This window comes from Oncorhynchus keta, unplaced genomic scaffold (assembly GCF_023373465.1).
Source record: "Oncorhynchus keta strain PuntledgeMale-10-30-2019 unplaced genomic scaffold, Oket_V2 Un_contig_2689_pilon_pilon, whole genome shotgun sequence".
In the NCBI taxonomy this organism is placed as follows: Eukaryota; Metazoa; Chordata; class Actinopteri; order Salmoniformes; family Salmonidae; genus Oncorhynchus; species Oncorhynchus keta.
The window spans coordinates 113412-129233 of NW_026285230.1; the positions used below are offsets into that span (position 1 = coordinate 113412).

At 45.7% G+C, this 15822-nt stretch overlaps 1 protein-coding gene across 1 annotated transcript; it reads right to left on the reverse strand.

The window, feature by feature from the left end:
• Positions 1-353: 353 nt before the first annotated feature.
• On the reverse strand, positions 354-13783 carry LOC127922732 (testican-2-like). The gene is made up of 2 exons (XM_052506605.1): positions 13327-13783; positions 354-790 (listed from the first exon to the last, which is right to left on the reverse strand). The coding sequence occupies exons 1-2, from the start codon at positions 13460-13462 to the stop codon at positions 648-650; spliced, it is 279 nt and encodes a 92-aa protein (XP_052362565.1). The 5' UTR covers positions 13463-13783; the 3' UTR covers positions 354-647.
• Between the last annotated feature and the right edge of the window lie 2039 nt (positions 13784-15822).

The window sequence follows — 15822 nt, forward strand, 5'->3', positions numbered from 1 at the left end:
TGAAACAGAACGTTTCTGACAGTAACATTTGATGGCCAGATTATCAGATGATAGTTCTCTATGATGAAACAGAACGTTTCTGACAGTAACATTTGATGGCCAGATTATCAGATGATAGTTCTCTATGGTGAAACAGAATGTTTCTGACAGTAACATTTGATGGCCAGATTATCAGATGATAGTTCTCTATGATGAAACAGAACGTTTCTGACAGTAACATTTGATGGCCAGATTATCAGATGATAGTTCTCTATGGTGAAACAGAACGCTCTCTTGCTTACAAAACAGAAAAGAATTAAGCAATAATTCACATATTTAAGACAAAAACTAGCAATCTCACCACTGTACCCCCCCACACACCTCCCACTCCCCAGATCAACGACAATAGAGACAGAATCCCATGCCCCGAAATCCCCAAATCTTTTGCTGTTAGGAGACAAAGATGCGTGCATCCCAAATGACACCCTATTCCCTATATAGTGCACTACTTTTGACAGACCCCCTATGGGTGTCCCTATGAGACCTGGTCAAAAGTAGTGCATTACATAGGAATAGGGTGCCATTTGGGACGCAAGCCTCAGCCATCATCCCTGTAGTTGTAGGCCAGTGGATCCATCCCGACCAGGTTCTCCGTTTGGGTTCAGTTTCTACCAGATGTATCCTCCGTCGTCTGCCTCCCCCTCTTCCTCTTCCTCCTCCTCCTCCGCCTCTTCTCCGTTCTCCTCCTTCTCTTCCTCATCCTCCCATCCCACACCACTCCCAAAATCTCCAGAATATCCCAGCAGTTCATCTGGAGCGAGGGATGAAATTGAAAAGAGTATTTCTCAGTTAACAATTCCTATGATTTTATGTGAGAAAAGACTTCAGGTAACATACAGTAGGATAGTAATACTGGTACATATTGCAGTCTCTCCTTGTCCATACACTGCTTTCAGGGTAAGGAAAGAAATGTGTATTTTATATTTCAAATGAACTATCCCTTTAATACTGCTGAAATTGAAACATACCTCACTGTGTCGCTGTGGCCATCCCACTGCTCTGGACTGTTCAGTACAGTGAGATGTCCACACAGTGCATTTGTTTCAATCCTGGTCTTATTATAAAACAAAAAGACATTTTGTTTTAGTCCTAAACAGCCCTACAGTCCTATACAGCCCTACGGCCCTATACAGCCCTACGGCCCTATACAGCCCTACGGTCCTATACAGCCCTACGGTCCTATACAGCCCTACGGTCCTATACAGCCCTACGGTCCTATATAGCCCTATACAGCCCTACGGTCCTATACAGCCCTACGGTCCTATACAGCCCTACGGTCCTATACAGCCCTGTGGTCCTATACAGCCCTACGGTCCAATACAGCCCTACGGCCCTATACAGCCCTACGGCCCTATACAGCCCTACGGCCCTATACGGTCCTATACAGCCCTACGGTCCTATACAGCCCTACGGCCCTATACAGTCCTATACAGCCCTACGGTCCTATACAGCCCTACGGTCCTATACGGTCCTATACAGCCCTACGGCCCTATACAGCCCTACGGTCCTATACAGCCCTACGGCCCTATACGGTCCTATACAGCCCTACGGTCCTATACAGCCCTACGGTCCAATACAGCCCTACGGCCCTATACGGTCCTATACAGCCCTACGGTCCTATACAGCCCTACGGTCCTATACAGCCCTACGGCCCTATACGGCCCTATACAGCCCTACGGCCCTATACGGCCCTATACAGCCCTACGGCCCTATACAGCCCTACGGCCCTATACAGCCCTACGGCCCTATACAGCCCTACGGCCCTATACAGCCCTATACAGCCCTACGGTCCTATACAGCCCTACGGTCCAATACAGCCCTGTGGTCCTATACAGCCCTACGGTCCAATACAGCCCTACGGCCCTATACGGTCCTATACAGCCCTACGGTCCTATACAGCCCTACGGTCCAATACAACCCTACGGTCCTATACAGCCCTACGGTCCAATACAGCCCTGCGGCCCTATACAGCCCTACGGCCCTATACAGCCCTACGGTCCTATACAGCCTTATGGCCCTATACAGCCCTACGGCCCTATACAGCCCTACGGCCCTATACAGCCCTACGGCCCTATACAGCCCTATACAGCCCTACGGCCCTATACAGCCCTACGGCCCTATACAGCCCTATACAGCCCTACGGTCCTATACAGCCCTACGGTCCAATACAGCCCTACGGCCCTATACGGCCCTATACAGCCCTACGGTCCTATACAGCCCTACGGCCCTATACGGTCCTATACAGCCCTACGGCCCTATACAGCCCTACGGTCCTATACAGCCCTACGGTCCTATACAGCCCTACGGTCCTATACAGCCCCGTGGTCCTATACAGCCCTACGGTCCAATACAGCCCTGTGGTCCTATACAGCCCTATAGCCCTAAACCACTATACAGCCCTATAGCCCTAAAGCCCTATAGCCCTAAAACCCTATACAGCCCTAAAGCCCTATAGCCCTAAACCCCTATACAGCCCTATAGCCCTAAACCCCTATAGCCCTAAACCCCTATAGCCCTAAACAGCCCTATAGCCCTAAACCCCTATACAGCCCTAAACCCCTATAGCCCTAAACAGCCCTATAGCCCTAAACATCTATACAGCCCTATAGCCCTAAAGCCCTATAGCCCTAAACCCCTATAGCCCTAAACAGCCCTATAGCCCTAAACCCCTATACAGCCCTAAACCCCTATACAGCCCTATAGCCCTAAACCCCTATACAGCCCTATAGCCCTAAACCCCTATAGCCCTAAACCCCTATAGCCCTATAGCCCTAAACCCCTATAGCCCTAAACCCCTATAGCCCTAAACCCCTATAGCCCTAAACCCCTATAGCCCTAAACAGCCCTATAGCCCTAAACTCCTATACAGCCCTAAACCCCTATACAGCCCTATAGCCCTAAACCCCTATACAGCCCTAAACCCCTATACAGCCCTAAACCCCTATACAGCCCTAAACCCCTATACAGTCATACAGCCCTAAACCCCTATACAGTCATACAGCCCTAAACCCCTATACAGCCCTAAACCCCTATACAGCCCTATAGCCCTATATAGCCCTAAACCCCTATACAGCCCTAAACCCCTATACAGCCCTAAACCCCTATACAGTCATACAGCCCTAAACAGCCCTAAACCCCTATACAGCCCTAAACCCCTATACAGCCCTAAACCCCTATACAGTCATACAGCCCTATACAGCCCTAAACCCCTATACAGCCCTAAACCCCTATACAGCCCTAAACCCCTATACAGCCCTATAGCCCTATACAGCCCTAAACCCCTATACAGCCCTAAACCCCTATACAGCCCTATAGCCCTAAACCCCTATAGCCCTAAACAGCCCTAAACCCTTACACAGCCCTAAACCCCTATACAGCCCTAAACCCCTATACAGCCCTAAACCCCTATACAGCCCTATAGCCCTAAACCCCTATAGCCCTAAACCCCTATACAGCCCTAAACCCCTATACAGCCCTAAACCCCTATACAGCCCTATAGCCCTAAACCCCTATAGCCCTAAACCCCTATACAGCCCTAAACCCCTATACAGCCCTAAAGCCCTATACAGCCCTATAGCCCTAAACCCCTATACAGCCCTATAGCCCTAAACCCCTATAGCCCTAAACAGCCCTATAGCCCTAAACTCCTATACAGCCCTAAACCCCTATACAGCCCTATAGCCCTAAACCCCTATAGCCCTAAACCCTATACAGCCCTAAACCCCTATACAGCCCTAAACCCCTATACAGCCCTAAACCCCTATACAGCCCTATAGCCCTAAACCCCTACAGCCCTATACCTCTATACAGCCCTACACCTCTATACAGCCCTATACCTCTATACAGCCCTACAGCCCTATACCTCTATACAGCCCTACAGCCCTATACCTCTATACAGCCCTATACCTCTATACAGCCCTATACCTCTATACAGCCCTACAGCCCTATACCTCTATACAGCCCTACAGCCCTATACCTCTATACAGCCCTATACCTCTATACAGCCCAACAGCCTGTAATACTAAAGCAATTGTACATGAGAGGGCGTGCTAAACAACGTTTTTAGCACAGCTGTGCTGCGGTCATAGTTGGGAGGCGAAGCAAAGTGCTGTAAGTAGAGGGAGTTCAGGGCTTAGCATGTCTCTCGAAGAGGCTAAAAACAGATTTCGGCTTGAATAGTCGAGTAATTGATTACGGGAGGAGGATTGCTTTAAAGCGGTATTCACAAATGCATAGGATGTAGTGATCCCCAATACAGTAGCCATATCTAAGGAAAAACAAAAGTTCCAAAGGCTGGGCCTAATATAGTGTATAAGAGCTCACACAACAAGTTTTGTAGTGATTCATATGTTGATGATGTAAAGAATATTTGCTGGTCTGTGGTGTGTAATGAGGAGCAACCAGACGCTGCTGGTCTGTGGTGTGTAATGAGGAGCAACCAGACGCTGCTGGTCTGTGGTGTGTAATGAGGAGCAACCAGACGCTGCTGGTCTGTGGTGTGTAATGAGGAGCATCCAGACGCTGCTGGTCTGTGGTGTGTAATGAGGAGCAACCAGACGCTGCTGGTCTGTGGTGTGTAATGAGGAGCAACCAGACGCTGCTGGTCTGTGGTGTGTAATGAGGAGCAACCAGATGCTGCTGGTCTGTAGTGTGTAATGAGGAGCAACCAGACGCTGCTGGTCTGTAGTGTGTAATGAGGAGCAACCAGACGCTGCTGGTCTGTGGTGTGTAATGAGGAGCAACCAGACGCTGCTGGTCTGTGGTGTGTAATGAGGAGCAACCAGACGCTGCTGGTCTGTGGTGTGTAATGAGGAGCAACCAGACGCTGCTGGTCTGTGGTGTGTAATGAGGAGCAACCAGACGCTGCTGGTCTGCGGTGTGTAATGAGGAGCAACCAGACGCTGCTGGTCTGTGGTGTGTAATGAGGAGCAACCAGACGCTGCTGGTCTGTGGTGTGTAATGAGGAGCAACCAGACGCTGTACTTGACACATATATGAAACTACTTATTCCAGTTACTAATAAACACCAGTTAATAAAATGATGGTAAAAACTGTTAAATCTCCTTGGATTGATGAGGAATTTAAAAATGGTATGGTTGAGAGGGATGAGGCAAAATGTATGGCACATAAGTCTAGCAGCTCAACTGATTGGCTAAAGGTACTGCAAATTAAGAAATCATGTGACTAAACTAAATAAAAAATAAACTACACTATGAAACAAAAATAAATGATATAAAGAATGATAGTAAAAAGCTTTGGAGCACCTTAAATTAACATTTGTGAAAAAAAAGGCTAACTCGGCTCCATCATGAATCAGATGGCTCATTCATCACAAAACCCACTGATATTGCCAACTACTTTAATGACATTTTCATTGGTAAGATTAGCAAATGTAGGTATGAGATGCCAGCAACAAACGCTGACACTACACATCCAAGTATATCTGACCAAATGATGAAAGACAAGAATTGGACTTTTGAATTCCTTAAAGTGAGTGTGGAAGAGGTGAAAAAAAATATTGATGTCTATCAACAATGACAAGCCACCGGGGTCTGACAATCTAGATGGGAAAAGACTGAGGATAGTAGCAGACGATATTGCCACTCCTATTTGCCACATCTTCAATGTAAGCCTACTAGAAAGTGTGTGCCCTCAGGCCTGGAGGGAAGCAAAAATAATTCCGCTAACCAAGAAAAGTAAAGCCCACTTTACTGGCTCAAATAGCTGACCAATCAGCCTGTTACCAACCCTTAGTAAACTCCTGGAAAAAAATGTGTTTGACCAGATACAATGCTATTTCACAGTGAACAAATTGACAACAGACTTTCAGCTTATAGGAAAGGACATTCAACAAGCACAGCACTTACACAAATGACATTTACATTTACATTTAAGTCATTTAGCAGACGCTCTTATCCAGAGCGACTTACAAATTGGTGCATTCACCTTATGACATCCAGTAGAACAGTCACTTTACAATAGTGCATCTAAATCTTAAAGGGGGGTGAGAAGGATTACTTATCCTATCCTAGGTATTCCTTAAAGAGGTGGGGTTTCAGGTGTCTCCGGAAGGTGGTGATTGACTCCGCTGTCCTGGCGTCGTGAGGAGTTTGTTCCACCATTGGGGGCCAGAGCAGCGAACAGTTTTGACTGGCTGAGCGGGAACTGTACTTCCTCAGTGGTAGGGAGGCGAGCAGGCCAGAGGTGGATGAACGCAGTGCCCTTGTTTGGGTGTAGGGCCTGATCAGAGCCTGGAGGTACTGAGGTGCCGTTCCCCTCACAGCTCCGTAGGCAAGCACCATGGTCTTGTAGCGGATGCGAGCTTCAACTGGAAGCCAGTGGAGAGAGCGGAGGAGCGGGGTGACGTGAGAGAACTTGGGAAGGTTGAACACCAGACGGGCTGCGGCGTTCTGGATGAGTTGTAGGGGTTTAATGGCACAGGCAGGGAGCCCAGCCAACAGCGAGTTGCAGTAATCCAGACGGGAGATGACAAGTGCCTGATGATTGGCTGGGAAAAATTGATGATAAAAAGATTGTAGGGGTTGTTTTGTTAGACTTCAGTATGTGTTATGGCTTTACACCCTCTGCTATAATGTGGATAAAGAGTTACTTGTCCAACAGAACACAGAGGGTGTTCTTTAATGGAAGCCTCTCAAATATCATCCAGTTAGAATCAGGAATTCCCCAGGGTAGCTGTTTAGGCCCTTTACTTTTTTCAATCTTTACTAATGACCTGCTACTGGCTTTGAGTAAAGCCAGTGTGTCTATGTATGCGGATGACTCAACACTATTACATGTCAGCTACTACAGTGACTGAAATGACAGCAAAACTTAACAAACAGCTGCAGTTAGGTCCAGAATGTGTGGCAAGGAATAAATTAGTCCTAAATATTTCCAAAACTAAAAGCGTTGTATTTGGGACAAATCATTCACTAAACCCTAAACCTCAACTAAATCTCATAATGAATAATGTGGAAATTGAGCAAGTTGAGGTGACTAAACTGCTTGGAGTAACCCTGGATTGTAAAACTGTCATGGTCAAAACATAATGATACAACAGTAGCTAAAATGGGGAGAAGTCTGTCCATAATAAAGAGCTCCTCTTAAGATTCTGACATTTCTTGTCCAAATATGTATATATTCTTAATTCCATTCCTTTACTTTCAATTTGTGTGTATTGTTGTGAAATTGTTAGTTATTACTTGTCAGATATTACTGCATTGTTGGGAGCTAGAAACACATGCATTTCGCTGCACCCGCAATAACATCTGCTAAACATGTGTATGTGATCAATACAATTTTATCAACAAGGCAGGTCCTACAGGCCATAGTTTTGTCGCACCTGGACTACTGTTCGGCAGTGTGGTCAGATGCCACAAAGAGAGACTTTGGAAAATTACTATTGTCTCAGAACAGGGCAGCACGGCTGGCCCTTAAAAGTACACGGAGAGCTAACATTAATGATATGCATGTAAATCTCTCCTGGTTCAAAGTGGAGGAGAGATTGACTTCATCACTACTTGTTTTTGAAAAAAGTGTTGACAAGCTGAATGAACCGAGCTGTCTGTTTAAAAAAACTAGAACACAGCTCTGACACCCATGCATACCCCACAAGACATGCCAGCAGAGGTCTCTTCACAGTCCCCAAGTCCAGAACAGACTATGGGAGGCACACAGTACTACATAGAGACATGACTACATGGAACTCTATTCCACATCAGGTAACTGATGCAAGCAGTAGAATCAGATTTTTAAAAAGCAGGTAAAAATACACCTTATGGAACAGCGGGGACTGTGAAGAAACACACACAAAGATACAGACACACGCACACGCTAGCACACGCACTCTACACACACGTACATTGTAGTATTGTTGTATGGTGGTATTACACATTTTGTATTGTAGATATGTAGTGGTGTGATAATGTTTTATGATGTACTGTTTTATATTATATTTTATATGTAAGTGCTTTAATGTGTTTGGGCCCCAGGAAGAGTAGCTGTTGCCTTGGCAACAGCCAATGGGGATCCTTAATAAATACAAAATGGGAGGGAAAGCATTTCCCTACACTACACTCTCAATAACATTTGCTCACCATGTGCATGTGACCAATAAAATGTGATTTGATTTGAAAGTGAGAGGAGGTTGAAAAGACTGAGGGATGTTTGAATCTATTGAAGCTAACAATAACAATGGAGAGGGAATGATGAGGAAGACTGAGGGAGGTTTGAATCTATTGAAGCTAACAATAACAATGGAGAGGGTATGAAGAGGAAGACTGAGGGAGATTTGAATCTATTGAAGCTAACAATAACAATGGAGAGGGTATGAAGAGGAAGACTGAGGGAGGTTTGAGTCTATTGAAGCTAACAATAACAATGGAGAGGGTATGAAGAGGAAGACTGAGGGAGGTTTGAGTCTATTGAAGCTAACAATAACAATGGAGAGGCTATGAAGAGGAAGACTGAGGGAGGTTTGAATCTATTGAAGCTAACAATAACAATGGAGAGGCTATGAAGAGGAAGACTGAGGGAGGTTTGAATTTATTGAAGCTAGCAATAACAATGGAGAGGCTATGAAGAGGAAGACTGAGGGAGGTTTGAATCTATTGAAGCTAACAATAACAATGGAGAGGCTATGAAGAGGAAGACTGAGGGAGGTTTGAATCTATTGAAGCTAACAATAACAATGGAGAGGCTATGAAGAGGAAGACTGAGGGAGGTTTGAATCTATTGAAGCTAGCAATAACAATGGAGAGGGTATGAAGAGGAAGAGTGAGGGAGGCTTGAAATGAAGATAACAATAACAATGGAGAGGTATGAAGAGGAAGACTGAGGGAGGTTTGAATCTATTGAAGCTAACAATAACAATGGAGAGGCTATGAAGAGGAAGACTGAGGGAGGTTTGAATCTATTGAAGCTAGCAATAACAATGGAGAGGGTATGAAGAGGAAGACTGAGGGAGGTTTGAATCTAACAATAACAATGGAAGCTAACAATAACAATGGAGAGGGTATGAAGAGGAAGACTGAGGGAGGTTTGAATAACAATGGAGAGGTATTGAAGCTATTGAAGCTAACAATAACAATGGAGAGGGTATGAAGAGGAAGACTGAGGGAGGTTTGAATCTATTGAAGATAGCAATAACAATGGAGAGGGTATGAAGACGAAGACTGAGGGAGGTTTGAATCTATTGAAGCTAGCAATAACAATGGAGAGGGGTATGAAGAGGAAGACTGAGGGAGGTTTGAATCTATTGAAGCTAACAATAACAATGGAGAGGGTATGAAGAGGAAGACTGAGGGAGGTTTGAATCTATTGAAGATAGCAATAACAATGGAGAGGGTATGAAGACGAAGACTGAGGGAGGTTTGAATCTATTGAAGCTAACAATAACAATGGAGAGGGTATGAAGAGGAAGACTGATGACAAGTTCAAACAGAGTGAGGCGGACGCCAGTTCCACTCCTGGAGGTGAAGGGGTAGATGGTGTTGTGAGGATCTCGGAGCCAGAGACTTGCATTGATGGACATGGTTATTGATAAAGACAAGTTTGGTCCAGTGGGAGTGAGGGCGGAACCAGGCCTTTTGGCTGTTTCACGGGTGGTTTCAGGTTGGTAGGAAAAGATGGTGGGTGCTGTTGAGCCGGTGAAGGTAACCCGAAGTGGACTGGTGATGTTTGTTTGTGTTTATTCAGATCAGAGGAGCAGGGCTCTCCGTGCGACGCAACTTGGGAAAGACCTGTATCTTGCTTTACACTTAGTTACAGGGCACCATTAAAGGGAGGGGTTTATGGGGTAGCGTTAGGTTTGGAGGTGGAACAATTGAAGTTGAAGATTCCTGGTGTTGGTGACGCTCGTCGTTTGGTGCAACGCAGACCCGGTGGTGAGCATGGTGCAACAGAGGAGTCACCGTCAGTCCTTTTGAGTTTTGAACACTGGAGGTTGGTGGCACCTTAATTGGGGAGGACGGGCTCGTGGTAACGACTGGAGTGGAATAGTATGAAATACATCAAACACATGTGTTTCGTACCATTCCATTAGCTCTGTTCCAGACATTATGAGCCGTCCTCCCCTCAGAAGCCTCCACTGGTTTTGAGTCAGAGTCTCTACCCAACAAAGCCATGTTAGGATATATCAGGTCTCCTGTTAGAGCTTCTGTTCCGAATCCACTGCAGTGTTTCAGGTGCCACGTTTATGGCCATGTCACAGCGGTGTAAAGGACGGAGATTCCAAGATGTGGGAAGTGTGCAGGAGGGCAATGGGAAAGAGGATTGTGTCGTTTCGGTGGATAAAGTGGTGTTAACTGTAGGGGTGTCTATGATCCTGGGGATCAGAAGTGTCTGCTGTGAGAGAGGCAGATTGAGGTGGCTTTGAGTCAGAGTAGTGCAGACCGTGTCGTACGCGGAGGCAGTGAAGAAAGTAGAGGAGGAGGGGTCAAGGGTGAGGGATCCTGAGAGGATTCCAGTGAATAGTAGATCTGTGCCAAAACAGAAGGATCGGCCAACGAGTGATATATGCTTCAGTAAGGTTGGCTTCATTCTGGTTAGGTTTACGGAGACGCGACCCAGTCGTTAAGTCTTTTGTTCTGTATCTACGGACGCGACCCAGTCGTTAAGTCTTTTTGTTCTGTATCTACAGACACGACCCAGTCGTTCAGTCTTTTTGTTCTGTATCTACAGACACAACCCAGTCGTTCAGTCTTTTTGTTCTGTATCTACAGACGCGACCCAGTCGTTAAGTCTTTTTGTTCTGTATCTACAGACACAACCCAGTCGTTCAGTCTTTTTGTTCTGTATCTACAGACGCGACCCAGTCGTTCAGTCTTTTTGTTCTGTATCTACAGACGTGACCCAGTCGTTAAGTCTTTTTGTTCTGTATCTACAGACGCGACCCAGTCGTTAAGTCTTTTTGTTCTGTATCTACAGACGTGACCCAGTCGTTAAGTCTTTTGTTCTGTATCTACAGACGCGACCCAGTTGTTAAGTCTTTTTGTTCTGTATCTACAGACGCGACCCAGTCGTTAAGTCTTTTTGTTCTGTACCTACAGACGCGACCCAGTCGTTAAGTCTTTTGTTCTGTATCTACGGACGCGACCCAGTCGTTAAGTCTTTTTGTTCTGTATCTACAGACGTGACCCAGTCGTTAAGTCTTTTGTTCTGTATCTATGGACGTGACCCAGTCGTTAAGTCTTTTTGTTCTGTATCTACGGACGCGACCCAGTCGTTAAGTCTTTTTGTTCTGTATCTACAGACTCAACCCAGTCGTTAAGTCTTTTTGTTCTGTATCTACAGACGTGACCCAGTCGTTAAGTCTTTTTGTTCTGTATCTACAGACGTGACCCAGTCGTTAAGTCTTTTTGTTCTGTATCTACAGACGCGACCCAGTCGTTAAGTCTTTTTGTTCTGTATCTATGGACGCGACCCAGTCGTTAAGTCTTTTTGTTCTATATCTATGGACGCGACCCAGTCGTTAAGTATTTTTGTTCTGTATCTATGGACTCAACCCAGTCGTTAAGTCTTTTTGTTCTGTATCTACAGACGTGACCCAGTCGTTAAGTCTTTTTGTTCTGTATCTACAGACGTGACCCAGTCGTTAAGTCTTTTTGTTCTGTATCTATGGACTCAACCCAGTCGTTAAGTCTTTTTGTTCTGTATCTACAGACGCGACCCAGTCGTTAAGTCTTTTTGTTCTGTATCTACAGACACGACCCAGTCGTTAAGTCTTTTTGTTCTATATCTATGGACGCGACCCAGTCGTTAAGTATTTTTGTTCTGTATCTACAGACGCGACCCAGTCGTTAAGTCTTTTTGTTCTGTATCTACAGACGCGACCCAGTCGTTAAGTCTTTTTGTTCTGTATCTACAGACGCGACCCAGTCGTTAAGTCTTTTTGTTCTGTATCTATGGACGCGACCCAGTCGTTAAGTCTTTTTGTTCTGTATCTACAGACGCGACCCAGTCGTTAAGTCTTTTTGTTCTGTATCTATGGACACGACCCAGTCGTTAAGTCTTTTTGTTCTGTATCTACAGACGTGACCCAGTCGTTAAGTCTTTTTGTTCTGTATCTATGGACGCGACCCAGTCGTTAAGTCTTTTTGTTCTGTATCTATGAACTCAACCCAGTCGTGTTCTAAATGTTCCATTGCCTTACTGGCTGGCAACGCTCTTATCCCTTGCTTGCTAGCTACTCAACTAGGGCTCTTATCCCTTGCTTGCTAGCTAGTCAACTAGGGCTCTTATCCCTTGCTTGCTAGCTAGTCAACTAGGGCTCTTATCCCTTGCTTGCTAGCTAGTCATCTAGGGCTCTTATCCCTTGCTTGCTAGCTACTCAACTAGGGCTCTTATCCCTTGCTTGCTAGCTAGTCATCTAGGGCTCTTATCCCTTGCTTGCTAGCTAGTCATCTAGGGCTCTTATCCCTTGCTTGCTAGCTACTCAACTAGGGCTCTTATCCCTTGCTTGCTAGCTAGTCATCTAGGGCTCTTATCCCTTGCTTGCTAGCTACTCAACTAGGGCTCTTATCCCTTGCTTGCTAGCTAGTCATCTAGGGCTCTTATCCCTTGCTTGCTAGCTAGTCATCTAGGGCTCTTATCCCTTGCTTGCTAGCTAGTCATCTAGGGCTCTTATCCCTTGCTTGCAAGCTAGTCATCTAGGGCTCTTATCCCTTGCTTGCTAGCTAGTCATCTAGGGCTCTTATCCCTTGCTTGCTAGCTAGTCATCTAGGGCTCTTATCCCTTGCTTGCTAGCTACTCAACTAGGGCTAACTTCCAGTCACGTTAAACAGTGAAGACAAAATAACAGCAAAGTATCTGCATGTCGTTTGCCTTGTTTTTATACTGACACTTCTTTGCAAATATCCATAAAAAATGATGCTGATTCATGATTTCGACTGGCCGATAAAAGATGTCCGTCTCATCCTGACACGTTAATTCATTCTCAATAGGATAGTGGAGATCGAATTTCAATATCGAAACAATGTTGCAAATGTCCAGAGACAGACAGAAACGTCTGTACAAACCTATAGAAGCTAACAACCCCCCTGTTGTTGCAAACCAAACGTTAGGCTAGAAGCAAGGGGATATCATGTCTAGATGCTTTTTACAGTAGACATCAAGTTAATGAAATGGTTGATGGGACACTGGATGCGCAGGCATTTCTCATAGGCTGACCCATACTAAACAGTTGTTTTTTTAGCGTGGCTTAGAACGCGTCTCAACCAATCACAATGCCTGCTTTTTGTTATTGTATAACCACCAAGAAGCTCTTCCCTACAGCCCTAGAGCTCTTACCACAGTCAGGGTTGCCATGGATTCTAGAGCCCATAATTTCTCCTCCGTGCTGGTCGACACACCAACACTCTCCCATGCTCTGGTCACACTGCAGCTGCCTGTAGTAGCCGTCCTCATCGCAGCTGGGGATGTACATGCCTGCAAAAACACACACACTCTGTGTTGTTAAATATGTATGCACTGTGCAGCGGAGCTCTCTGCGCTGCCTCACACCGGTGGAAGAGATAAGTGGTGCATAAATGAAAAAACATCAGCACAGCTTGTAGACCTGTGAGGAGACTCAGTCTGGAAAGGAAGGAGAGGTAACAGAGGAGGAGCTGTCTGAGGAGGAGCTGTCTGAATGCCAGAGAGAGAAAGAGAGACAAGGTGAGAGAGAGGGTAGAAGAGAGGGAGAAAGACAGAGAGGGAGAAATAGAGGGAGACAGAAAGAGAGATGAGAAAGAGAGAGGGACAGAAAAAACAGGGAGACGAGAGAGAGACAGAGAGAGGGTAAGAAAAACAGGGAGAGACGAGAGAGAGACAGAGAGAGGGTAAGAAAAACAGGGAGAGACAGAGAGAGTAAGAATAACAGGGAGAGACAGAGAGGTAAGAAGGGGGTAAGAAAACAGGGAGAGACAGAGAGAGATAGAAAACAGGAGAGAGAGAGAGACAGAGTAGGGATAAAAACAGGAGAGACGAGAGAGAGACAGAGAGAGGGATAGAAAAAACAGGGAGACGAGAGAGAGACAGAGAGAGGGATAGAAAAAACAGGGAGACGAGAGAGAGACAGAGAGAGGGTAAGAAAACAGGGGGAGAGAGAGAGACAGAGAGAGGTTAAGAATAACAGGGAGAGAGAGAGAGACAGAGAGAGGTAAGAATAACAGGGAGAGGAGAGAGACAGAGAGAGGGTAAGAATAACAGGGAGAGGAGAGAGACAGAGAGAGGGTAAGAATAACAGGGAGACAGAGAGAGGTAAGAATAACAGGGAGAGAGAGAGACAGAGAGAGGGTAAGAATAACAGGGAGACGAGAGAGAGACAGAGAGAGGGATAGAAAAAAACAGGGAACGAGAGAGAGACAGAGAGAGGGTAAGAAAAAAACAGGAGAGACGAGAGAGAGACAGAGAGAGGGATAGACAGAGAGAGGATAGGGTAAGAAAACAGACGAGAGAGACAGAGAGAGGGATAGAAAAATCAGGGAGACGAGAGAGACAGAGAGAGGGATAGAAAAAACAGGGAGACGAGAGAGAGACAGAGAGAGGGTAAGAATAACAGGGAGAGACGAGAGAGAGAGACGGAGAGAGGGTAAGAATAACAGGGAGAGACGAGAGAGAGACAGAGAGAGGGGTAAGAATAACAGGGAGACGAGAGAGAGACAGAGAGAGGTTAAGAATAACAGGGAGAGACGAGAGAGACAGAGAGAGGGATAGAAAAAACAGGGAGACGAGAGAGAGACAGAGAGAGGGTAAGAATAACAGGGAGACGAGAGAGAGACAGAGAGAGGTTAAGAATAACAGGGAGAGACGAGAGAGACAGAGAGAGGGATAGAAAAAACAGGGAGACGAGAGAGACAGAGAGAGGGTAAGAAAAACAGGGAGACGAGAGAGACAGAGAGAGGGATAGAAAAATCAGGGAGACGAGAGAGACAGAGAGAGGGATAGAAAAAACAGGGAGACGAGAGAGAGACAGAGAGAGGGATAGAAAAAACAGGGAGACGAGAGAGAGACAGAGAGAGGGTAAGAAAAAACAGGGAGAGACGAGAGAGAGACAGAGAGAGGGTAAGAAAAAACGTAGGTGGTAGCATCATGTTTTGGGGGTGCTTTGCTGCAGGAGGGCCTGGTGCACTTCTCAAAATAGATGTCATCATGACGAAGGAATATTACGTGGATATATTGAAGCAACATCTCAAGACATCAGTCAGGAAGTTAAAGCTTGGTCGCAAATGAGTCTTCCAAATGGACAATGACCGCAATCATACTTCCAAAGTTGTGACAAAAAGGACAACAAAGTCAAGGTATTGGAGGGCCATCACAAAGCCCTGACCTCAATCCTATTGAACATTTGTGGGCAGAACTGAAAAAGCGTGTGCGAGCAAGGAGGCCTACAAACCTGACTCAGTTACACCAGCTCTGTCAGGAGAAATGGGCCAAAATTCACCCAATTTATTGTGGGAAGCTTCTGGAAGGCTACCCGAAACGTTTGACTCAAGTTAAACAATTTAAAGGCAATGCTATCAAATACTAATTGAGTGTATGTAAACTTTTGACCCACTGGAAATGTGATGAAAGAAATAAAAGCTGAAATAAATCATTATCTTGTCACGCCCTGATTATAGAGAGCCTTTTTATTCTCTATTTTGCTTAGGTCGGGTGTGACTAGGGTGGGTGATCTAGTGTGTTTATTTCTACGTTGGCCTGGTATGGTTTCCAATCAAAGGCAGCTGTTTAGCATTGTCTCTGATTGGGGATCATATTTAGGCAGCCATTTCCCTACTGTGTTTTGTGGGATCTCGTTTCTGT

Bases quoted from the DNA above. Each gene is read 5' to 3' on its own strand.
- LOC127922732 (XM_052506605.1), bottom strand. From the start codon at position 13,462: ATGTACATCCCCAGCTGCGATGAGGACGGCTACTACAGGCAGCTGCAG. The intron at 791-13,326 runs GTAAGAGCTCTA...CCCTCGCTCCAG, and splicing joins CCATGGCAACCCTGACTGTG to ATGAACTGCTGGGATATTCT.